Source organism: Neofelis nebulosa, chromosome 2 (genome assembly GCF_028018385.1).
Source record: "Neofelis nebulosa isolate mNeoNeb1 chromosome 2, mNeoNeb1.pri, whole genome shotgun sequence".
Lineage (NCBI taxonomy): Eukaryota > Metazoa > Chordata > Mammalia > Carnivora > Felidae > Neofelis > Neofelis nebulosa.
The window spans coordinates 200,279,422-200,302,795 of NC_080783.1; the positions used below are offsets into that span (position 1 = coordinate 200,279,422).

Below are 23,374 nucleotides of genomic sequence, written 5' to 3' on the forward strand. Positions count from 1 at the left end.
AAAACTCTAGGATAAAAAAAAACAAACAACCCAATTCAAAAATGGGCAAAGTTGCCTGAATGGATATTTCTCCAAAGAAGATACGCAAATGGCACATGCTCAACATGACACGGTGCATCATTAGGCAACTGCAGATCAGAACTACAATGACATAAGACCTCACACCCACTAGAATGGCTGCTGGCAAGAAAAACACAGAAAATAACAAGTGTTACAAGGATGTGGAGAACTGGAGCCCTCGTACACTACGGATGCCGTGGAATATTACTCAACCCTAAAAAGGGGGAAATTCTGAAAGATGCTAGAAGATGAAAGAAGCTTGGAAAACAAGCTAAGTGACACGGGCCAGGCATAAAAAGACAGATGCCGTGTGACTCCACATCTATGAGATAATTAGAGCAAATTCACAGACACACCAAATAGAATGGGGGTTGCCAGGGACTGGGAAGAGGCAGGAATGGGGAGTTAATGCTTCATGGGAACAGAGTTTCAGTTTTATGAGACGAACAGAGCTGTAGTGTTGGGTGATCGTGATGGTTCCCAACATTATGAATGTATTTAATATCACCAAACTGCACACTGGAGAATGGTCAAGGTGGCAAATTCTATGTTATGTGGATTTTGCCACACACACCCACACAATGTACCGTTTGCAATGGAAATCAAAAATGTAAGGGATCAGGGGTGCCTGGGTGGCTCAGTCGGCCGAGCGTCCAACCTCGGCTCAGGTCATGATCTCGTGGCTCCTGAGTTTGACCCTGACATCGGGCTTGCTGTTGTCAGTGAGGAGCCCACTGCAGATCCTCTGTCCCCCCATATCTCTGGCCCTCCCTGGCTTGCACTCTCTCAAAAAAAAAAAAAAAACAAAAACACACACCTAAAACTAAATAAATAAAATGTAGCCCTTAAAAAAAAAAAAAAGAAAATCCTTAATTCATATCACACATAAAAATTAATCACAGAGGGGTAAAGATTTAAATGTTCAGCACAAAATATAAAAAGGGGCTTAGAAGAAAATATTTTATGACACTGCGAGGGAGGAACTCTTGAAGAAAACACAAAAAGTCGAAATCAGAAAGGGAAAGATTGATGAACTTGACTAAGTTAAAATAAAAACTTGTTTCTCCACAGACACTATAAATAACCTGAGAAGATGAGCCGCAAATTGGGAGAAGGTATTTGCAATTCATAAGGGAAAAGTGATTATCATCCTAAATATGTAAAGAACTCCTAAAAACCACTAAGAAAGCAACAGAAAACCTAATAGAAAATTAGGTAAAAGGCATGAACAGGCATTTCATAGAAGAAGAAAGCTGAATGGCCAGTAATGATTTGAAAATATGCTCAACCTCATTAGTAATCAGAGAAATGCAAATTGAGACTATAGAGAATTCCCGTTTTATACAAACCAGTTTGGCAAAAGTGAAGAAGCCTGGCAAACTCTGAGCTTGCCGGAGAGCAGCAGAATTTCTCACTCGCTGCTGCCAGGCGTGAGCACGGGCAAAGCCACTCCGGGACACAAGGCAGCAGTGCCTTCTAAAGAGCAGCAAAGCACATGCTCTGTGAGCCGGCTGCTCTGCTTCTCGAATCTCCTGCGCAGGTGCATCTGGAGACCCATTTAAGCACATTCAGAGCAGCCTCGTTTGTAATAACAAGAAAACGGGAAGCAAATCAGATGTGGCTGCATGGCAGAATGGAGAAATGAATTGCGATACGTTCGTACAATGGAAAACTATACATCAGAGAAAATAAAAGAAATGACAGCAAAATATCCACCTGGGTAGACATTAGAAACACAATGTTGAGTCGAAATACAGTGTGATTGCATTTTTTTATAAAGCTCAGAAACAAGCAAAGTTACACAATGCACTGTTTTGGGGATGCGTGTCCACGTGGAAAAACTGCTCCCCAAAAGGTAAGGAAATTATAAACACAAATTTCAGGGGGATGTTTATGTCTAAGAGGGATGTAGGGCATATACTCAGGGAGGGACACCCAGACGATGTTCTTTTTTTATTATTATTATTTGCTTTAACGTTTACTTTTTTTGCAAGAGAGACAGAGTACAAGCCAGGAAGGGGCAGAGAGAGAGGGAGAAATGGAATCTGAAGCAGGCTCCAGGCTCTGAGCTGGCAGCACAGAGCCCGATGCAGGGCTCGAACCCACGAACCGTGAGATTATGACCGGAGCCGAAGTCGGATGCTTCACAGACAGAGCCCCCCGAGCGCCCCCCCAGATGATGTTCTAATACACCAGTGTGGTTCACCAGTGTTTGTGGTATATATCATTGCATGACTTTCACAAACATGACGTATTTTCATTGGTACAAATCAACACTAACAGAAACAGACGTGTGAGGAGATGATTTATGACAAGCTCCTAGCACGTGTGGCTAATTCACCCTATTCTTCCTGCAAGCCGGGCACAGCACTAAATGATGTACACATAATAGCTAACTTAGTCTTCCAGCAGAACTACCGGCAGAGATGATCTTTAACTCCACTCTGTACATGAGGAAGCAGACATCCAGAGAGATTAAGTGACTTTCCCCGGATCACCCAGCTAGGGTATGTGAGATGCAAATGCAGGTCTGTCGGACTCCAGAGCAATCCTTCTTAGCCACTGGTCCCCTATCTGTCACACAGCAGGTGCCCAATGGCCGTGAGACTGCTCTGGTCCCCTCTGATCACACTGAGCCCCCAGAGAACTTCCCCCAATCAACATGTGACCTCGCATTCCTTCCAGATGAGCCTGTGTCTAAGTCCTCCATCTTCCTAAAGCTCTCCCGGGGCAAAAGCCTTCTCTGCTTTGCCAGCACCTGCACCGGTACCCCACAGGAGAACAAGAGATGCTTCAGTTTGGGTTCAAGGAGTTACAGAACTCATCAGAGGGGCCCAGTCCTACTAGTTCACGTGTGGAGCCCAGAGCCACGAGGAAGGGGCGGGAGGGCCAGGCACTCACCCCGGGGGCTGTAGCCGTGGGCGTCCATGAAGGAGAGGCCCAGTCGCTCATCCTCCTGCAAGGTGCTCTGGTCCGTGAAGCTCCGGTCCACGGCACTCATCATGTGGGTCTTCTCCTGGCGGTAATTGACGGTGGCTTTGGTCATGTTCACGGGCTTTCTGCAGAGAAGGGTTGACAAGAGACAGGGGTGCTGAGCTGGGCAGAACGACACCCAGAGATGGATGGGGAGGCCCGACAGTCAGGGGGCCTTGAGGCCAGGAGTCATTCTAGAAGCATCTCTGAATACTGAGAGGGCTCCGTCTCTATCCTTTGCTCACCATACCCAGAGAGCTGCTACCTCCAAAAAAAGGGACCGAGCAGAGTCCTCGTCTTGGGGACCACTGTTGAGGACAAGGAATGAAGCAGCAGTGGCCTCGGGCTGGGACCTGGCTCCTGTCACTGGCCTCAAGGGCTCAGGAAATGGGAAGAATAGTCACCCTGGGACTATTCTGGTGTCACAGCTGTCACACCATCCAAGCTAGGAAGATGGCTTCCCGAGCTCCAACCCCAGCATGCCCCAGAGCCACCCTCGTCTCCCCATCCTCACCAAACATGTGCCCTAAGAACTTTTTTGCCTACGAAGGGGATGGTGCTCCTCCTTCACGGCAGAGTCTGGCCACTGCTCAGCCAATGCTCAGGAGTCTTCCTCTGGGCATGCGACGAACTCCAACTGGCTTCTTCCTATCCCCCACCAACCCCTGAGTGGCCCCACCGTGGGCCACATTAGACTTGTAAAGACATTAGGCTGTAAAGAGATTCCTGTCACTGGCAAGCAGTCCATCCAGCCGCCGGAAGCAGCGGAGGGAGAAGGCAAGAGGCCCCAGTCCCCCCCCCGGGAGGCCTTGTGAAGAGGGCCCTAGACAAAGGACCTGCCCAGGCCTCTAGCCCAACCTTACAGATGAGGATAGCAGTCTGTGACTCTAGAGGACTTGGAGGAAAGTGGGAAGAAGAACAGGGGCCACAGACCCACGACCGAGGGGCTGAGCAAAAGGGAAGGAGGAAATGACTTGGGACCGGTGTTGAGACTGGAAGAGTCAGGGGCCCAATCACAGGAAGGGCTAAAGACAAGAGAGCCATTTATACTGCAGGGACCTGCAGCATGCAGGATGTGGGGTAGACCTAAGGAAGGACTTCCAGGTTAAGAGGGCTCAGGACCCCTGACCATCAGTGGATATGAAGAGGCCAATAAAGGGATCTTCCCAAACAGGCAAATTCTGATCAGTTTGTCCTAGCTCAAGAGCTGTCTGGGGCAGGGAAGACAGGGTGATTCCTGGATGCCCCAACCACAAAGCTCTGGACATCACCCTCACTTTGGCCCAGAGCACAGCCAAGGACCCCTCTGTGGACAGATGAAAAGCCTCTGGGACTGTGACCTTGATCGCTGGCATAAAAGAGAAGTTGAAAAAGGAGGGGGAGCGGGGGTGGGGGGAGTGGGCAAGGGAATGAGAAGGAAAAGAGGGAAGAGCAGAGAGGGTAAAGGGACAATGACAAGGAGAGAGATGGGGAAGGGCACAGAGAGAGGGAGGGACAGGCAGACGCCAGCAAACCACAGGAGGGCAGACAGAGGGCCATGGCCAGAGGACAGCAGGTCACGCTAGAAGGCAGTCTCCGTGGTGTACCACACGGCTCTGTCCCCCGCCCAGGCCTCTTGGTTCACTGGGAAGAACTACAGCCACCAACCGAGCAGATCCACAGAGGACAGAAGCCGGAGGGACACGGGACACTGCCGGCCTCCAGCTGAACTCAGGGCGAGATTCGTGCAGCAGATGGGACGTAATACGGACACTTGGAAAAGTTCTGCATTTCTGTTCGAACATTAACTGCACAAGTAGAGGGGGAGGGAGACCTGTCTTGTCAGCGATTCCTGTAAAAGCCCGGCTGGAGGTTCCCCCTGACTTGCCGGGGGAAGGGGGGCTTGGTGGCTGGAAAAGCTGGTGTGACACTGGAGGACGTCCATGCAGGTGGAGGGTTCAGGGAGGAGGAGGGGAGAGCCCACCATCCCCTGGGCTGTCCTGGGGCCTCCTGAGCCTGCTCTGTAAGGAGGGAGAACAAGCACAGCTGCAGGGAATGTTCCGGAAGGCTGGCAGAGTAGGAGAAGACAGAGGCAGAAAACAGTAGCATCAGGAGGCCGATGGGGCCTGGGTGGTAACCCCAGCTCTGGCTCTTCCTGAGATCAAGTCCCTTGACCTCTCTGAGCCTCGGTCCCCGCATCAGTAACATGGGAGTGATCACGGTGCTGCTTCTCTTGGTGGCTGTGAGGATCCTGTGTACAGACAGAGCCCAGAGGAAGCTCCGAGAAACGGTGGGTCTGAAGAGCCTGGGGCTACCTGGCTGGAGAACGAGCTTGTGGTGACCCGACAGCTGGGTGCACTGTGGGGGACAGCTGCCAGGGTGGGCACACACACGTGCACGGCTGTGGACCTGCGTGAGGATCTGCATGAGGACCTCCACACAAGAAGGAGGAGGAGGGGGGAGGAGGGGGGAGGAGGAGGGGGGAGGAGGGGGGAGGAGGGGGAGGAGGAGGAGGGGGGAGGAGGAGGGGGGAGGAGGAGGGGGGAGGGGAGGAGGAGGGGGAGGGGAGGGGGAGGGGGAGGGGATGAGGAGGGGAGGGGGAGGGGGAGGAGGGAGAGAGGGGGAGGAGGGAGGGGGAGGAAGGGGGGGAGGAGGAGGAGGGGAGGGGGAGGGGGAGGAGGGAGAGAGGGGGAGGAGGAAGGGGAGGAAGGGGGGAGGAGGAGGAGGGAGAAGGGGAGAAGGGGAGAAGGGGAGGAGGGGGAGCAGTGGGAGGAGGGGGAGGAGAAAGAGGGGGAGGAGAAAGGGAGGAGGGGGAGAAGGGGGGGAGAAGGGGGGGAGAAGGGGGAGGAGAAGGGGGAGGAGAAGGGGGAGGAGGAAGAAGGGGAGGAGAGGGAAGAATGGGAGGAGGAGGGGGAGGAGGAGGGGGGAGGGGGAGGGGGAGGAGGAGGGGGAGGAAGAGGAGGGGGAGGAGAAGGGGGAGGAAGAGGAGGGGGAGGAGAAGGGGGGAGGGGGAGGAGGGGGAGGGGGAGAAGGGGAGGAGGGGGAGCAGTGGGAGGAGGGGGAGGAGAAAGAGGGGGAGGAGAAATGGAGGGGGGGGAGAAGGGGGGGAGAAGGGGGGGAGAAGGGGGAGGAGAAGGGGGAGGAGAAGGGGGAGGAGAAGGGGGAGGAGGAAGAAGGGGAGGAGAGGGAAGAATGGGAGGAGGAGGGGGAGGGGGAGGGGGAGGAGGAGGGGGAGGAAGAAGAGGGGGAGGAAGAGGAGGGGGAGGAGAAGGGGGAGGGGGAGGAGGGGGAGGGGGAGGAGGGGGAGGGGGAGGAGGGGGAGGGGGAGGAGGAGGAGGAGGGACAAGGAGGGGGAAGAGGAGGGACGGAGGAGGGGGAGGAGGAGGGACGAGGAGGGGGAGGAGGAGGGATGAGGAGGGGGAGGAGGAGGAGGAAGACGCGGGGCCCAGGGGGCAGGGCGGAGCTACTTACGGGTAGTAGGAGTAGGCATAGTGGTCCCTCCTGGCAGCGTGCAAAGAGAACAGCACAGTTGGGCCCGTGGTCCTGCCACAAGGTGGGCGGCACCCGGCCAGCAGGGAGGGGCCTGGTGCTTTCTGTGCCGAGGGGGACGCTGGCCAGGGACCGGGCAGGTCAGAAGGACCTCCCTTGTCCCAAGGCCTGGCTGGGCTCGGTCGCTGAAAACCGAGACCCCAGACCCTTCCAGAACCTTCCCCGAGCCTGCTGCTGGAGTGAGGGGGAGGTGGGGAAAGGGCCTCAGGAAGCAGAGCTGTCACACACAGTCACACACACACAGACACAGAGAGAACTACACGCACGTGCACGCTCGCACGTAAACAGACGCGCTCACGTGGATACACACGTGTTCACGCATACACAGACACAAGCACTGACACACTCGTGCACTCACACAGACACACAGGTAGACATACTGGTGCACACGCACTCACAGGACACACAGGCACAGTCACACACACACTCACGCACAGATGCATTCCCTCTGACGCACAGACACGCCCTCACATGCTCACAGGTGACTGGCTCTCCCCTGCAGCCCCACCCCTCGGTCCCAGTGCCACTCACACCTGCAGCCCCCTCTGCCTACACCTGTGCCTGGGAGGGAGCGGTGGCTGGGGGAGGGGGAGGCGTGGAGGGCTCCAGCCGGACTCCGGGGCAAAGGGGAGGCCGGCCCTCCCTCACCCAGACTGCCCCTGAGCGTGGGGTCCATCGAAGGAGCCAGGCCACCCCCTCTGGGCACCCGAAGCATCGCTTGGGTCTGTCCCACTTCGCGGGCGGGGAAGACAAGTCCCAGAGGGTCACGGTCCGCCCCTGCCCAGAGAGGGGGTCACGGGCAGAGTGCCGATGCCGGTCCCGGGACCCTGACCCCCCAGAGCCAGCTCCCTCCTGAGGCCTCATCCAGGCACATCCGGGGGTTTTCCATTCACCTGCCCCCACACCACCCGGCCAGCAGGGACCCCAATGAACGGCCTTCCACAAGGGAATCCTGCAGACTGGGGGGAAGGGAAGGAGAATAGTGTGGAAGGCTGAGGCCCAGCGAGGGCAAGAGAGTGGCTGGAGGTCACACAGCATGTCTCCTGTCATCCATCCTGGGAGCTAGGGGAGGGTCCAGGCCCCGTGGCAGGTCACAGGGGCCCCAAAAAGGGTGGGGAATGGGTGAAGAAAGGGCGTTTCTCTGTCCTCAGCTGAAATGTCAATGACTTTTCAAGGGCCTTCCCCAAAGACCCCCATAATCACCAACTCTATTATGTCACCTTTACCCTCTCTCCATCCCCCACCCGGGCACACTGTTCTTTTCACAATTGACATTTGTGCTTTTTCTAGTTTAACGCCAGATTCCACACTAGCTGCAAAGGACAGGAGGCCAGCCTCCTTATCTCTTTTGCCCACTGCTGGGTCCCAGGACCCAGGACAGTGCCCAGGATCTTACAACCCTCCAATAAATGTTTCATTGAATCGGGTAATCAATAAAGAGAGAAATTAAATAAAACAACTCCATCTCTATGAGCATCCATATCCTCCTCGAAACGAGTGAGGTTAATAATGACCACCCCCCCACACACCCAGGGGCCACTGTCAGCCTCACCCTTCCCTGCCTCACTCCACCTGCTGACTTGGGAGCTAGGGGTTCAAGAGGACCCCATTCCACTGGACCAGACCCTGGGGATGCACAGCCAACAAGACAAATTTCTCTGCCCTCATGGGGCTCTCAGCCCAGCAGGGAAGAAAAATAAACAAGGCACTACAAGTAAGGAAAAGTGCAGGGCGAAGAAAGTACTGCAAAGGAGAAGGATGGGATTCTGGAAACAGAAGAAGGCATGTGACTCCGCCTGGTGAGTTCCCCAATCGCGGATGCATCCAGGCTCACTATCCACCGAGGCAGGGCAGGATGGGGAACCCGACCTCCCCCTCGCTGCCCCCAGCCCCCACTGTCTCCCAGAACCACCCCTGCTCCAGGCCGCCTCCTTCCACCCATGACGATGAGCAGGGGGGGTTGTCAGCCCTCCCTCAGCAACCTCCTACCCAGTCCATTACATTTAATGTGAACAACTCCATCCCTGCCGGACCTGCTCTGGCCCCTGACACCCCGCAAGGCAGACTGGGGGAGCCCTGAGGAGCAAAGTGCACCCTGAAGGCAAGGGTAGGATTTGGGAGGATGCAGTGAGGTGCTATAGAAGCGGGCCAAATGGAAGGAAGGAAGGAAGGGAATCTGGGGGGATCCTAGGGGGTTCTGGGGTAGCCTGGAAAGGTTTATGGAATAGCAGGTGTATGAAGTGCGGGGTTTCCCAGGGAGGCCCCAGCAGCGTCTCTGACCGATCCTCTCCTGGGTGACACCCCGCTCTCCTTGAGCGTAGATTTCTAAGGCCTCAAATACTATCTGCAAGCCCCCCAAATCTGATCACTCCCTTACAGCCCTCTCCAGGGCTCCAGACCCAGAACTGACTTCCAGGTCCCCCACAGGGGAGGACAGGAACTTGCTAATTCTGGGCACCGACTGTGCGCAAGCCATGGTGAGGCCCTTCACGTCCACGGCCATAAGGAGCACGGGCTTTGCAGTCAGGACCGGGTTCAGACCAGGCCCCGCCACTTACCAGCCGAGTGACAAGGTCAAGTTGCTCGATTACAGTTCCCTCATCTGTGAAAAAGGGCTCTGACCTGCTTCATGGGTGAGGATCCAAGAAGGAAATGTTCTCTGATGTATCCTGAGCGCCAGAACGGTGCCTGGCACACAGTAGGTGCTCAGGAGCTAACGGATGGTATATGTAAAGTCCTTGGCACACAGTAATAGTCATCGAATGATGGTTTAAAATATTTTGCCTCAAGTAGCTGTGTAGGGACTAGGGAAGGGAGGAATGAGCTTAATGCCCTAGACAGGCCAACCCCACCTAGCTGGCACACCCTACCTCCAGACTCTCTGGAACTCTCTCTCTGCTGCCGCCTGCCTCAGGCAAGGGAGCCCTGGCCAGTTCTCCTTCATCCCCCCCCAATCCTACATGGCAGCTCCCGGCAGCCCTGAGATCCAGCACGAGCCCAGCAGCAGCTGTGAGGAGCCCAGGTGGGCAGAGAGTGGAGCAGGCTCTGCCTCTGGCTCCCCGTGTGACCTTGGGCAGGTCCATGCCTCCTTGGGGCCTCAGTATCTCCATCCTTCAATTGAGGTGCTTGGACCACAGCGTCCTGGGGCTGTCTGGTGGGGAATGAAGTGGCGGGATGGGGTGGGGGGGACCAGAGTGGTCTCTGGAGCCTCCAGCCCAGCTCCAACCAGAGGCTCAGCCTTCGTCTGCTCCACGTACTGGCTGTTTATTTGGCGTTTTGAAGACAGGTTCTGTCGCTTTAAAAAGATTTAAAAACCACTAGACTAGATGTCCTTGAACTACCAGGCAGCTCTCGCCTTCTGGGCTCTGAGCCTCTACAATTCTAACTTCTGAGATTCTTCGAATCCCCAATCCGGGATTTCTGAAACTCTGAATTTCTAAGTTCCGGTTTCTCAGATGTGCCAGGATCCATGGTGCCCACTGCAAAAGGCACTAGGAAAGGCATCCCTTGGAAACACGCCAGACCTTGGAGGCCTGGGGGATGGGAGGGGCAGGCTCGGGGTCCAGGTAAGACTCCACAAGAATCAACAGTACCAGGGTCCGGGGCGAGCTGAGCCCAAGGGAGGGTGGGGCCCAGGAAGAACCATGGCTCAGTGTTCTTGGTTTGAAGGGGAGTGAGCACCCCCCCCCGCCCGCCACCACTGCTCAGGGTCAACACCACGACCCCAAGTTGGTCTGCAGGAGGCCAGAGATTCAAAGTCGGGTGACCTCCACACCCTCCCCGCGGGAACAGCCCAGCAGGCACAGCAGGGCGGCGCCCACTTCCAGCACCGCTCCTTGGCAGCTGGCGCGGAGCACCCTTCCCTAGATAGCGGCACCCGGCACCAGCCAGACCTGGGCTCCAGCCAAGCCGCTACAGGGCAGCTTCATTTGCAGAGGCTCTGGCTTCCCGTTGCCTGGCTCGGGCCCGTCCTCAGGCCTGATGCCCAGGCTGGCGGCCTTCCACGCTCACCAGGCGGCTGCCCTCCCGGGCCCCGGCCACCGCTCCTCTCTGCCCACCAGTCACCGCTCCTCACTCACCCCTTACGGATGATGATAATGATGGCCCCCAGGAGAAGGATGAGCACAGCAAGTCCCCCCGCACAGATGCCCAGGATGAGCCCCATCTCCTCTGATCTCTGGGACACCTCCAGGGGTCGCTTGCTTTCCTTGCAGGCAGCTAGGGAGAATAAAGCGGGCCAAGGGTCAGAGGGGAGATAGGAACCACCTACCCACTGCCGGCAGGGGCCTGAGCCCCAAGGAATAAACGAACACATGCGCTTCGCCCTCAGCTTACGTCCAGCCTTTCAGTCAGATCTTCCCCTTCGCCATCTACACCCGCTGCACCCCTGTGCACCCCATCAGGAAGAGCTCCCCTTTCCTCTCTACTTTCTCAAATCCTGCCTTCAGTGGATAGAGGACGAAGGATGCCTGGGACCACCCGCTTGCCCCCCGAGAGGCAGTGGGGGGAAAGAATTATGTACCTGGGTGTGTTCAGGGCACACACCCTTTCAGGACGAAAGCCAGCCCCATTCCCTGTCTACACCGCAGGGTCCACCTCCCCTCCACCACAGCAAAGGGGGCAGACACAGAACCTTGAACCAGTGCCCAGTGCCATCACCCCCGTGGCCCAACCATACGGCTCCCCCTCCCTGTTCCAGGCCAAAGCCACTTCTGTGACCATGATCGAGAAGAGGGAGGTTAGCCCCGCTGCCCGGTATGGGAGAAGGAACCCTTCAGGTGGGGCAAATGGGGGCCAGGAAGGGAAAAGCTTCCTGACCCCAGGTCTGACAGACCACCCTCCTCTGCTCCCATAGCCCTGGGTGATCAGGGCCCAAGCCCCCCAGAGCCCAGAGGAGAGGAACTCGGTGCTGAAGGCCAGAAGGAACCCAGGGGGCCTTACCTTTCCTGGCAATGCGGATGCAATTCAGCCGGGTCTCCTGGAGGCAAAGATGGGGGGGGTCTCAGCACTGCCGAAGCCTGGACCTGACCCTCCCCATAGGGATCCTTGAGCAGCTTGTCTTGGGCCTGGTCGGGGCTTGTCTGGAGGTGACTGAAACTAAAGACACCCCTCCCGGTAGCAAGGCCCAGGGTGGGGGTGGGGTACCAGGGAAGGGAGGGAATGGCGTGCAAAGAGGGCAATGGCTTAGGAAAGGGGAATGAGTTCAGGGGGAGCAGGGAAAGAAACAGCGTGGAAAGGGGGCATCCTCAGTAATGAGGGCCAGGAGCCAGTTAGGAGGGGAAGCCTGAGGAGGAGAGAGCCAGGGAGGGAGGAGGCAGGAGAAGGGCAGGGCTTCAGGGAGGAGGTGGCTGGTGGACCTCAAGGTCTGGGGAAAGCAGGACCAGGAGATGGACCCCTCCCGGGAGACAGGAGCTTGAGACAGAGACCAGGGCCTCAGGGACGGGGCAGGGATAGACTGGGGGCTTAGACATAAGAGTCTGGGGGTAAAGTCTCAGGAAGGGAATATGCTCTAAGAGAAGGAGCCTGAGGTCAGAAGGCTCAGGGGAGGGGGGCAGGGTTCCAGAGAGGGAGTGGGGCTGGGGGAGGGTCTCTGGCCTCCGTAGGGGACTGTTCCGATGGCTCCAGGGGGTCCCCAGCCCGCCCCATCACCACCCCTGCGGGTCCCTCACCCCCTTCAGGTGGCTTGTTGCCTGGAAGTAGATGAGGTAGGCCTTCCTGGGCTCCAGCGGTGGGTTCCAGAAGCCGCGATAGGTCTGGTTGTCACCCACCGTGAAGGGCATGGCTTCTGGCAGACTGCTGGCCGCCAGTTCAGCCCCGAAGTAGTGTACCAGGCCCCGGGCCAGCGCAGCGTCAAAAGTCAAGGGTACTGGGAAGCAGTCCTGGCTGCCCGGCTCCCGTCGCAGCCTCCGCGGCCGCTCCTCCTCCACAATCACCTGGTACACGCTGCACAGGGGAGGGGACAGGGCAGTGGTCCCAGGCACGGGGAGAGCCATCCAGTGGCTAAGGACATGGGCTTTGGGGTCAGACCCAGCCAGGGACTAATCTTGGCCCTGCCTCTTCTCACTCACTGGGCAACGCACTTAACCTCCCTGGGCCTCAGTTGCCTCCCTCTGTAAGATGAGCGTGATCACAGGCCAGTCCCATGAGCTAAATTGCTTTCACTAAGGCAGAAAGAACTCGGGCCCTGCTCCATGGCACCAAGCCCTACAGCCCCACCCTGAGTCCTCGGTGAGTGCTCCAGTGCCACAGGACCTGGGCCACCACCACCCCCCATCCCCCCGGCCGCCAGCCCTCCACCACCATTACCGATGGCTCCCTTTGGGTCTCCGGAAACAAGAGTCTGACACAGTCCATTTATTCGTTCAGAAAGTATGCTAGGTGGGCCCTTGGGGACCTAGGCTTCCTGGAACTGACCTCCGGTTGGGGAGACAGTCACTGAGCAAGCAAAGAAGGCCACACGAATCCTGCATCACGAGTACCCTCCCAGCCTGCAGGCAGCCTCGGGTCTGCAACTCTGGGCCTGTCACCTCCGGGTCCTGACAGCCGATTTGTGTTCCCTCGTCTGTATTCCCTCTGATTTGTGTCCCCTGGTCCCGACCGGTGGGTTTCTATTTATTTTTATCAGTTTACTGAATGGCCTTTTGCTGTGAGCTCCTCCAAATCCTCCGTGGAACAAAGCCGAGAGCAAATAAATGAGTGCTGACAAATTTAAATATTTCCCGTCACAGCCTCGGCCACGTCTTGGCGTGTGACACCCATACTGCCAGCTGCACTCTGGGAAGGAGAAATGCCTTTTCCTGGCTCTCCAGCTGTTTCTTTCCAGCTTTGAAGCTGTAAGGGAATCACCCCAGCGCCCTGGGATTTGGGTCACACAGTTTCGTTCTTTGTCACTAGCGCATTGCAAACACAAACCCGGGCCCCTCTCAGCCTCCATTTCCCTGAACCTCCCAGGTCAGGCCTCCCCCGGCCCCACATCCCACCAGGAGGTGATAACAATCAACACTGAACAAAGCATCTTGACTGGGATGATCCCCATCGTGCAGACAGGGAAAGGAAGGCTCAGAGAGGTAAAGGGAGAGGCCTAAGGTCACACAGCCCCTATGCCTCTCCCCTCTCACCATGTTCCACTCCCCCCTCCCCACCCCACCTTGTCTCTGTCATCCCTGAGGGACACTGGACAAGCCCGCTCACAGGATCTCTCAAGAAGACCAGGAAAAGGGGTGCCTGGGTGGCTCAGTCGGTTAAGCGTCCGACTTCGGCTCAGGTCATGATCTCACGGTCCGTGAGTTCAAGCCCCGCGTCGGGCTCTCTGCTGACAGCTCAGAGCCTGGAGCCTGTTTCTGATTCTGTGTCTCCCTCTCTCTCTGACCCTCCCCTGTTCATGCTCTGTCTCTCTGTCTCAAAAATAAATAAACATTTAAAAAAAAAAAAAAAAAAAAAAAGACCAGGAAAAGAGAAGGCGCTGCTGGGTTTCCCAGCTCCCAGACTCAGCCACACAAGGGCCCCAAGACTCCTGCAAATGCAACATGCCCCTCAAACACCCTGACTTTTTCCTGAGTCTGGGAATCAGCCCAGGACAGGCTCTGCAGGAGCAAATGCAGGGGAGGCAGAGCAGGAGAAAGGGGGGAGAGGAGGCGAGGGGGTATTAAGGGCACCTGGGCAACCCACTACCTCCTCAGAGGCTCAGCAGGCCTCTCCCAGTGCACGCTTCTTTGTGGAAGAAGGGGGAGGACCGCAGGGGCAGGGAGGCTCTGTGACTTCAAGAAAAGGCATAGGCTGTGCAGACAGACCTGGGTTCCAAACCCCAGCGCTATCACGTACCAGCTCTGTGACCCGGGGGGCAAGCTATTTAAAGTCGCTGAGCCTGTCTACTGAAGTGTAAAATAAGGGTAACAATACCGACTCCACAGGCCGCCATGAGGACAAAATGGCGGGTGCGGGTAAAGTGGCAAACACAGCGTCCAGCTGACAGGAAGCATGTGTGCACATCCCACAAACACCCTCACGCTCTCTCACATACACACACTCACACCTCCACACCACACATCACACATACACACTGCATGTCTTTATCACATACACGTGCCATCTTGTCTCCAGCACCTTCTCTCCAGCAGAGGCAGCCTCAGCTTTCTCAGTGGAGAAGAAACTAAAGACAAGCTCTTAGCCACTCCAGAGCGATGGCCCTAACTTGCTGGCTGCCCTAGCCTTCTAGAATGCCCATCCCTGTGTCTCCTGGGAAAAGGTGGGAAGAAAGAAGGCCCCAAGCATTTCACTTCTCCAAGATGTCTGAAGGAAGGCCTCCAGGAGAGGCCCGGACAGTCACCTCTCCAGGCTGGACGCTATCCGAAGATCTCATGACAATCTCCATCAGATACCCATGGGAGTGGCTGTGGGCTTTCCACCTGCCCAGGATCACAGAATGTCCTCCTCTGGACACACTGGGTCCTGAGTGGGAAACTGAGGGAGGATAGCTGAGCTGGCCTATATGGGGGGGCTCTGGGTCAGAGGATGAGCTTCTTCCCTATGGCCCTGACCTCCCACCCCTCCGTCTAGGCTCTCCCACCTGATGGGCGCACCGCGGCCCTGTGCCGGCCTCAGCAGAACGGTGATGGTGTTCTCAGACTCGCCCAGGGGTGATGGCATGTCAGCATAATCAAAGCTGGGAGCTGGGGAAAGAGACACAGACGTAAGCACGGAGACTGGCTGCTAGACCGGGAAGGCTGAGTCTCTAGCCTCCTGGACTCCCGTCCTCAGATCTCTTCCCCTTCAGCCTTGTTCCCTCTGGCCTGAGATTCCCTGAATTCTGACCCCTGAACTCAGCCCTCAGGTTCCAGTCTCCTCACCCCTCTGACTTAATCCTCCCTGACCCCTGAACTCAATCCCTAAATGGTACATTCATCTCAGCGGGGGCCCTCCATAAACACACCCAGGACACTGCCCCTCCTCCCTCTGCCCACGAAATCCTGGGATTCTGGGTGTCCTCTAAAGGGGCCAGGCTGGGGTCGGGCGGGCTCACCTGAGATGTTGGTGGTGATCTCGGTGAGTGCCGCCTGGCCAAAGCCTTTGCCCGTGCGGGCCCGCACAGAGAACAGGTAGGTGGTGCCCGGGTGCAGGTTGGAGAAGACGTGGTAAGTCTCGTTGCGGAGCTTGGAGATAGTACGTCGTGGGCCCGGCACATTCACTGCCGGGTCTGACGACTCAATGCTCTGATAGCTGATCTAGAGTCAGGACAGGCAGGTAAGTGGGCACAGGGATGGGGAAGGTCATCACTGGCCCCATAGCCTCCCGCCCATCATAGTTCAGGTGAGCTAAGGAGAAGGCTGGGCAAAGGGGGACTGTGGATGCCCATTAGCCCAGGCCCTGGACACCTTCACCTCTATTCTTTCAGGGTCCCTGTCCCCATAACCCACAGGGCACAGACTTTGACCAGTGGAAGGAACCTCAGTGATCACCTCTGTCCCCTACCCTGCACCTCCCTCTCCAAGCTGGGTACCCACCTTCCACCAGCGACCTCCACTATAATGAGGTCCAAACTCACCTCATACTGAGTGATGAGGCCATTGGGTTCCTGGGGCTCCTCCCACTTGAGGAAGATCATGTCCTCCAGTGGAGTGAAGGTCAGGGACTCGGCTGCAATCCCACCAGGCACTGCGAGGGAAAGTGGCACAGAGCAGGGGAAAGCTGGCTTTGGAGCAGATACCTGAATTCAAATTCCAGCCTTGCTATTTCTTGGCTGGTATGCTCAGGCGTCTCAACTCTGAACCTCAGTTTCCTCATCTGCGAAATGGAGATGAAAATAACCCCTCCCTCACTAGGATTAAGTGATGTGATGTACAGAAAGCCCCAAGGTAAATATCAGGAATTTCACATGGTTCAACCCAGTCCCAAGGACTCAAAGAGGGTAGCTGGCATTCTCATTACTGTGCAGGTGGCATTCAGCAGAGAACATCTGAATGTTCCAATTCTGTTCCAGTTGAATGGTTTTCAGAAAACACAGACCTTCGCCAGAGAAATGGAAACAATTGCATTAGACTGGCAGGATTATGGGTAGAGATGTTTTCTTGACTAAAAATTTCTGATTACACAAAAACTATGCTCAGTGTAGAAAATCAAAATGAGTATAAAGAAATTTAGTGGCACCTACAATTCTGTCACCTGGAGACACCATTTACATTTTAGCACAAACCCTTTCAGGTCTGGCTTTGCTTGTTTTTGTTCTAATGGGTCATATCACCTTAACAGCAGCCACAGGGAATTTCTTCTAGGAAGAGAATGGTCTTTGGGGAGACAAACTGATACACCAGTGTGGGGAAGCGGAAATCCTGAGGCAAGCAGGACTCAATGAACAATCACCGAAGCTAAACTGTTCTGGTTAAAACGAACAGTCAACAAGGCAGTCCATCCACCAAAATGATCAAATGAAAAAGACAATCCCAAGTGTTGGTAAGGATGCAGGCAACGGAAATTTCCACACACTGCATGTAAACTGATACAAGACCTTGGGAAAGCTGTCTGGAGAGATCTACGTATTATGAGCACAGACCCTATAACCTAGCCGTCCTAGGCATTAACCAATCAGAAATGTGGGTATCTATACCACTCCTTCCCCCCCCCCCCACACACACACACGCATACCCAAAAGAATCTGCAAGTATTTTTCTTTACAGCACAATTGAAGTAGGATAGATGAATGTGGTACATTCACATAATGTAATAAGAAAGAATTCTCTGGAACCCTATGCACAACATGACTGGCTCTCTCAAGCATAAAGTGGAGAAAGAGAAGCCAGTCGTAAAAAGAATACACGCCGTAATGACCTCCACTGATAGAAAGTTCAAACCAAGCAAAAATTAATCTGTTGGATTACAGGTCAAGGTAATGGTTACCCTCAGGAGCCTGGAAGTGGGAACATAAAGGGAGGGCTTCTGGTGAGCTGCTAATGCTATTTCTATTTAAGTCTATTTCTTTTACAGAGAGAGCACAAGCAGGAGAGGGGCAGAGAGAGAGAGAGAGAATCCCAAGCACGCTCCACACTGTCAGCACAGAGTCCCACGTGGGGCTCGATCTCACAAACTGTGAGATCTGACCTGAGTCAAAATCAAGAGTCGGATGCTTAACTGACTGAGCCACGCAGGTGCCCCTGTTAATGCTATTTCTTGATCCATGTGTGGGTTATCCTGATGTGTCCAGTCTGTGAGGACTCACTGAGTTTACCTTAGTAAGTACATTTCCTAAAACTATTATACTAATACCTAAGTAAAAAGGAAAAAAAATATTAAGTAATAGGCAGTTATTGGAGGGAAGGAGGAAAGGGACAGAGAAAGAAGAAATAAAGCCACGCAGTCCAAGTGAGGCCTGGTTGGAAGGGAGGGAAGCAGACACAACAACATACCTCAGGGGGGAGACAGGTCGACAGACTTTAACAACGAAGGAGTCAGATGTTGAACTTGAGGTTAATTGTGAAAGGTAGTAGAATATGCCACCCCAAAATATACCACCTTCGCATAAAGATTATTTTGAGCTGAATCAAGAAGCAGCAAGCAGACCCAAGAAAAATTCTCTGCTCTCCCTGTTTGCCTAAAAGCAGGACATAAATATATAAAGGTGTTCCCATCCCCTCGCTACCAGGAAGGAAAGAGGTTAATCACTGAGACAACCCTAGACCTTTATCAGCTCAGAAGAATCTGCATAAACTTTACTAAACTTTACTAACTAGCCCTTATCTACCACGGGCTTCCCCAAATATTTGCCTTCACATAATCTGCTGTGCCTAAACTCTCAAAAATCCTTTTCCTCTGTCTTATCATTTCCCTACAAATTCATTGTTATTCTGTTAAGACACTACGTAGGCCCAAGCTCTAACCACTCCTTTGCATAACTCATCAGAGAGTACTCCCATTTGTGTGTGTGTGTGTGTGTGTGTGTGTGTGTGTGTGTGTGTGTGTGTGAAATGCACAGGGTAATAAACTCCTATTTGGTTTTCTCTTGTTAATGTCTTTTCTCAGTGTAATTTATGTGGCCCCAACCAATGAACCAAAGACAACTAGAAGGAAGAAGTGAAGTTTTTCCTTCTCTGCATTTGCAATGCTTCAGGGTAAACCCTGCCCCCAGATCTCACTCCCACCCCCAGAAAATCCTCAGCACATCAGCACAGGGCACAGGGCATACACTCTGTCTTAGGTAAGTGGGACCTTGTAGAAATCAAGGAAGGAGCTGAATTTTGTGTCTGGGCCCTTGCTGTACAAAACAGAAAATTCCACATGTAGGGAGTCAAGAAAAATTATCCACAAAGGAGCTTAGGTAGGGTACCTAAAGATTTGCAGATATCTGGGGGAAGGCTTTGGACCTGTGCTAGCATAACAGCATTGCTGTTAAGAATGAAACTCTGGAGTGCCTGGGTGGCTCAGTCGGTTAAGCCTCTGACTCTTGATTTCAGCTCAGGTCATGATCTCATGGTTTGTGAGATCAAACCTTGCATAGGGCTCTGTGCTGAGTATGGAGCCTGCTTGAGATTCTCTCTCTCCTTCTGCCCGTCCCCACTCATGTTTGCTCTCTCTCCTCTCTCTTTCTCTCTCTCTTCCTAAAAAATAAAAGAAAAAAGAAAAAAGAATGAAACCTCTGCAGCAGATAGCCAGGTTTGAAATCCAGTTTCTGCTACCTATCTCCTAGTTATGTGACCTCACCTGTAAAATCAGGATAGTAAACAGTCATCTACCACCCAGTTGTCATGGGGATTATATGCACTAATAGTATATAAAAAACATTCAAGGGGCGCCTGGGTGGCGCAGTCGGTTAAGCGTCCGACTTCAGCCAGGTCACGATCTCGCGGTCCGTGAGTTCGAGCCCCGCGTCAGGCTCTGGGCTGATGGCTCGGAGCCTGTTTCCGATTCTGTGTCTCCCTCTCTCTCTGCCCCTCCCCCGTTCATGCTCTGTCTCTCTCTGTCCCAAAAATAAATAAAAAACGTTGAAAAAAAAAAAATTAAAAAAAAAAAAAAAAAAAAAAAAAAAAAACATTCAAAATAGTGCTTAATGTGTAATAAGTGCTTAATAAGTATTAGTTTGACATAAATAGAACACTGCACCCAATAATGACAGAATGCACAATTTTTTTCAGGTACACATGAAATATTTATCAAAATTTAACAATATGCTGGGCAATAAAGCAAATATCAAATTTCAAAAGACCAAAATTAGCGTATGTACTCTGACCACAGAGGAATTAAGCTAGAAACCAATCACAGATAATTATGGAAATCTTAAAAATTTAGCAATGTAATTCTAACTCTTGAGTCAAAGAGGAAATCACAACAGATATTAGAAAATATTTTGAACTGAATAATAACAAAGAACATATCAAAACTCATGGGATGCAGCTAAAGCAGGGCTTTGAGGGAAATTTATAGCTTTAAATGCATATATTAGAAATGAAAGAAGTCTCAAAATCAATGATCTAAGAAGCTTCCATCTCAAAAAGCTAAAAGAAGAGCTGATCAAATCTAAAGAAAGTATAAAGAAGGAAATACAGGGGCACCTGGGTGGCTCAGTCAGTTAAGCATCCTACTCTTGATTTCGGCTCAGGTCATTATCTCATGGGTCATGAGCCCAAGTCGGGCTCTGTGGTTGGGATTCTCTCTCTCTCTCTCTCTCTCTCTCTCTCTCTTGATTTTGGCTCAGGTCATTATCTCATGGGTCATGAGCCCAAGTCAGGCTCTGTGGTTGGGATTCTCTCTCTCTCTCTCTCTCTCTCTCTCTGTCCACCTCTCCCCCACTCACATTCTCCCTCCCCCTCTCTCTCTCTCTCCCCCCTCACCCCAATAAATAAATAAGTAAATAAATAAATAAATAAATAAATAAATAAATAAATAAAACTTTAAGTAGGAAATACTAGAAAATAAATATACAATAAAGCAAATCAACTAAGCCAAAAGCTGGCTCTTTGGAAAGACAAAAAATGGATACACCCCTAGCAAGAGTGAACAAGAAAATAAAGAGAAGACACAAATTACCAAACTCAGGAAAGAAAAAAAGGGACATATGCTATTGATCCTTCAGACATTAAATAAATATAGAGATTATAACCAACTTTATGTCAAGAAATATGATGATTTAGGTGAAATAAATTCCTTAAAGCCCAGTACACCAAATAGACACAATTATAGAAAATCTTAATATTCATGAGGCTCCTGGGTGGCTCAGTCAGTTAAGTGTCCAACTCTTAGCTGGACAGTGGTCATGATCTCACAGTTTGTGAGTTCAAGCCCTGAGTCCAGCTCTGTGCTGCTAGTGCAGAGCCTGCTTGGAATTCTCTGTGTCCCTCAATCTCTCTCTGTCCTTTCCCCATGCACACATTCTTTTTCTCTCCAAATAAATAAACTTTTTAAAAAAATCTTAACACTCTAATACCTATTTTAGAAAGTAAAACTATTGGGGTGCCTGGGTGACTCAGTGGGTTAAGCATCCAACTCTTGATCTTGGCTCAAGTCATGATCTTGTGGTTTGTGGGATTGAGCCCTGAGTTGGGCTCTGTGTTGACAGTGTAGAGATTGCTTGGGACTCTCTCTCTCCCCCTCTCTCTGCCCCTCCCTCACTCTCTATCTCTCAAAATACATAAACTTTAAAAAGAAGAAGAAGAAGAAGAAGAAGAAGAAGAAGAAGAAGAAGAAGAAGAAAGTAAAACTGTTAGTAATTACATTGCCACAAAGAAAATTCCAGGCCCAGGGGCACCTGGGTGGCTCAGTTGGTGGAGCATCTGACTCTGGCCTAGGTCATAATCTCACTGTTCCGGAGTTCGAGCTCCACGTCGGGTTCTATGCTGACAGCTTAGAGCCTGAAGCCTGTTTCGGATTCCATGTCTCCCTCTCTCTCTCTGCCCCTCCCCTGCTCACGCTCTGTCTCTCTCAAAAATAAATAAACATTAAAAAAATTTTCTTTAATTAAAAAAAAAGAAAGAAAACTCCAGGCCCAGATGGCTTCGTTGCTAAATTCTTCCAAACATTTAAGGAAGAAATTATACCAATCTAGCCCAAGTCTTTCCGAGAATAAATATTAGCCATCATTACTTTGTTGTTGTGTTATTTTAATCTTCAGCAAAAAATTTTCTATGAAAATTTCAGCCTCACATTGGGTGCCTGCAGGAGGCACTGAGTATCCTGGGAACCAGGGCTGGGACTCTTACCGTCCTCGTCTGTCTGGAAGGTGACCTCCTTGCCCTCCTTGCGTCCCTCGGGGTTCGTGAGGATGAGCCGCACGTGAACGTTCCGGTAGGGGGGCAGGTTCTTGACGGTGTAGCGGCTGACGCCCCGCTCCATCTTCACACACTCCCGGATGGTCTGGTTGTGGCTGCTGCCCAGCGTGTAGTGATAGCACAGGGACACCGTGTACGTGTGGCAACGTGTCACATTGTAGCCCAGAGGTTCCCACTGCAGCATCAGCTGGCGGGCCTGGATCTCAGCGAAAGCCAGGCCTTTGGGGGCCCTCATGGGTTCTGGGGAACCCGGGAAGCAGAGAGGAGAAGGCAGAGGAAGTGGGAAGAGAAGTGGGGCAGGAGAGAAAGTATCAGTGAGCTGCTGAAATCATCCTTCCTTTGCCCTCAAGAGTTCAAGAGACCATCTAGAACAGGGAGTCAAAGTGTGTATGGTGGAGACAGGTGGGGCCACGTCTGAATCCTAGCTCTGCCCTGTGCACCTGGCAACATTGGCTGAGTCCCTTCACCTCTCTGAGCCTTAGTTTCCTCACCCCCAGAAGGGAGTAATATGCCCTACCTCACAGGACGGTTGTAAAGTTTAAGGTAATGTGTGTAAAGCATGTGTGACAATGGCCACAAAAATGTTAGCGATAATTTTTTTTTAATTTTTTTTAACGTGTATTTATTTTTGAGACAGACAGAGACAGAGCATGAACGGGGGAGGGGCAGAGAGAGAGGGCAACACAGAATCGGAAACAGGCTCCAGGCTCTGAGCTGTCAGCACAGAGCCCGACGCGGGGCTCGAACCCACGGACCGCGAGATCGTGACCTGAGCCGAAGTCGGACGCTTAACCGACTGAGCCACCCAGGTGCCCCCAATTTTTTTTTTTAATAACACAGTTCACCTCCTAGTTCAAGATCATCCTGGAAGACATCAGGACAGTCTGAATCAACCAAATGCTGTATTTTTCTTAATTTATTAATTCCAAGCTTGTTCTAAAAAAGCTTATAGTAGGGGCGCCTGAGTGGCTTAGTTGGTTGAGCGTCCAACTTCAGCTCAGGTCATGATCTCACGGTCTGTGAGTTTGAGCCCCACGTTGGGCTCTGTGCTGACAGCTCAGAGCCTGGAGCCTGCTTCAGACTGTGTGTCTCTCTCTCTCTCTCTGACTCTCCCCTACTCATGCTCTCTCTCTCTCTCTCTCTCTCTATCTCTCTCTCAAAAATAAATAAACATTAAAAAAACCATTTTTAAATAAAAAGGCTTATAGTGATAGATACAATGCAATAATATATAGAAATCAGGATGATGGGGGAAATGAGAGTCAAATAATTAAATAATGCCAGAGAATGTTAGGAAAACGGAAATTCATGCCATGGGGTCCCATGCAGGTCCAAAGATAAGGTTCAAATTGAGTGGTGACTTCCCTGATTGCCAAAGCAAAAAGGGAAATACAATCTGTCACATAAGGGCAATAAGAACAATGACAGTTAACATTTACTGGGGGGGGGGGGGGCTTTGTATGTGCCAGGCCTTGCTCCAGAGGCTTTAAAACACTTTCTCATTTAATCTTCTCTGCAATCCAATAGACGGGTGCCATTATTAGCCCTGTCATATAGCCATGGAA

General features: G+C 52.7%; 1 protein-coding gene across 8 annotated transcripts in view; it reads right to left on the reverse strand.

The window, feature by feature from the left end:
- The window catches only part of PTPRU (protein tyrosine phosphatase receptor type U), an 80,302-nt gene that overhangs the window by 26,529 nt on the left and 30,399 nt on the right, over positions 1–23,374 (reverse strand). For 5 of the 8 annotated variants that reach the window (XM_058718325.1, XM_058718324.1, XM_058718330.1 and 2 more), the window contains 9 exons: positions 21,741–22,049; positions 16,103–16,212; positions 15,581–15,782; positions 15,128–15,230; positions 12,231–12,504; positions 11,503–11,539; positions 10,641–10,779; positions 6,484–6,513; positions 2,962–3,119 (listed from right to left, as the gene is read on the reverse strand). In XM_058718325.1, coding sequence (XP_058574308.1) covers positions 2,962–3,119; positions 6,484–6,513; positions 10,641–10,779; positions 11,503–11,539; positions 12,231–12,504; positions 15,128–15,230; positions 15,581–15,782; positions 16,103–16,212; positions 21,741–22,049 — 1,362 coding nt within the window. The remainder of the gene's footprint in view (positions 1–2,961; positions 3,120–6,483; positions 6,514–10,640; positions 10,780–11,502; positions 11,540–12,230; positions 12,505–15,127; positions 15,231–15,580; positions 15,783–16,102; positions 16,213–21,740; positions 22,050–23,374) is intronic. The other 3 variants (XM_058718326.1, XM_058718327.1, XM_058718328.1) reach the window with 2 other exon arrangements.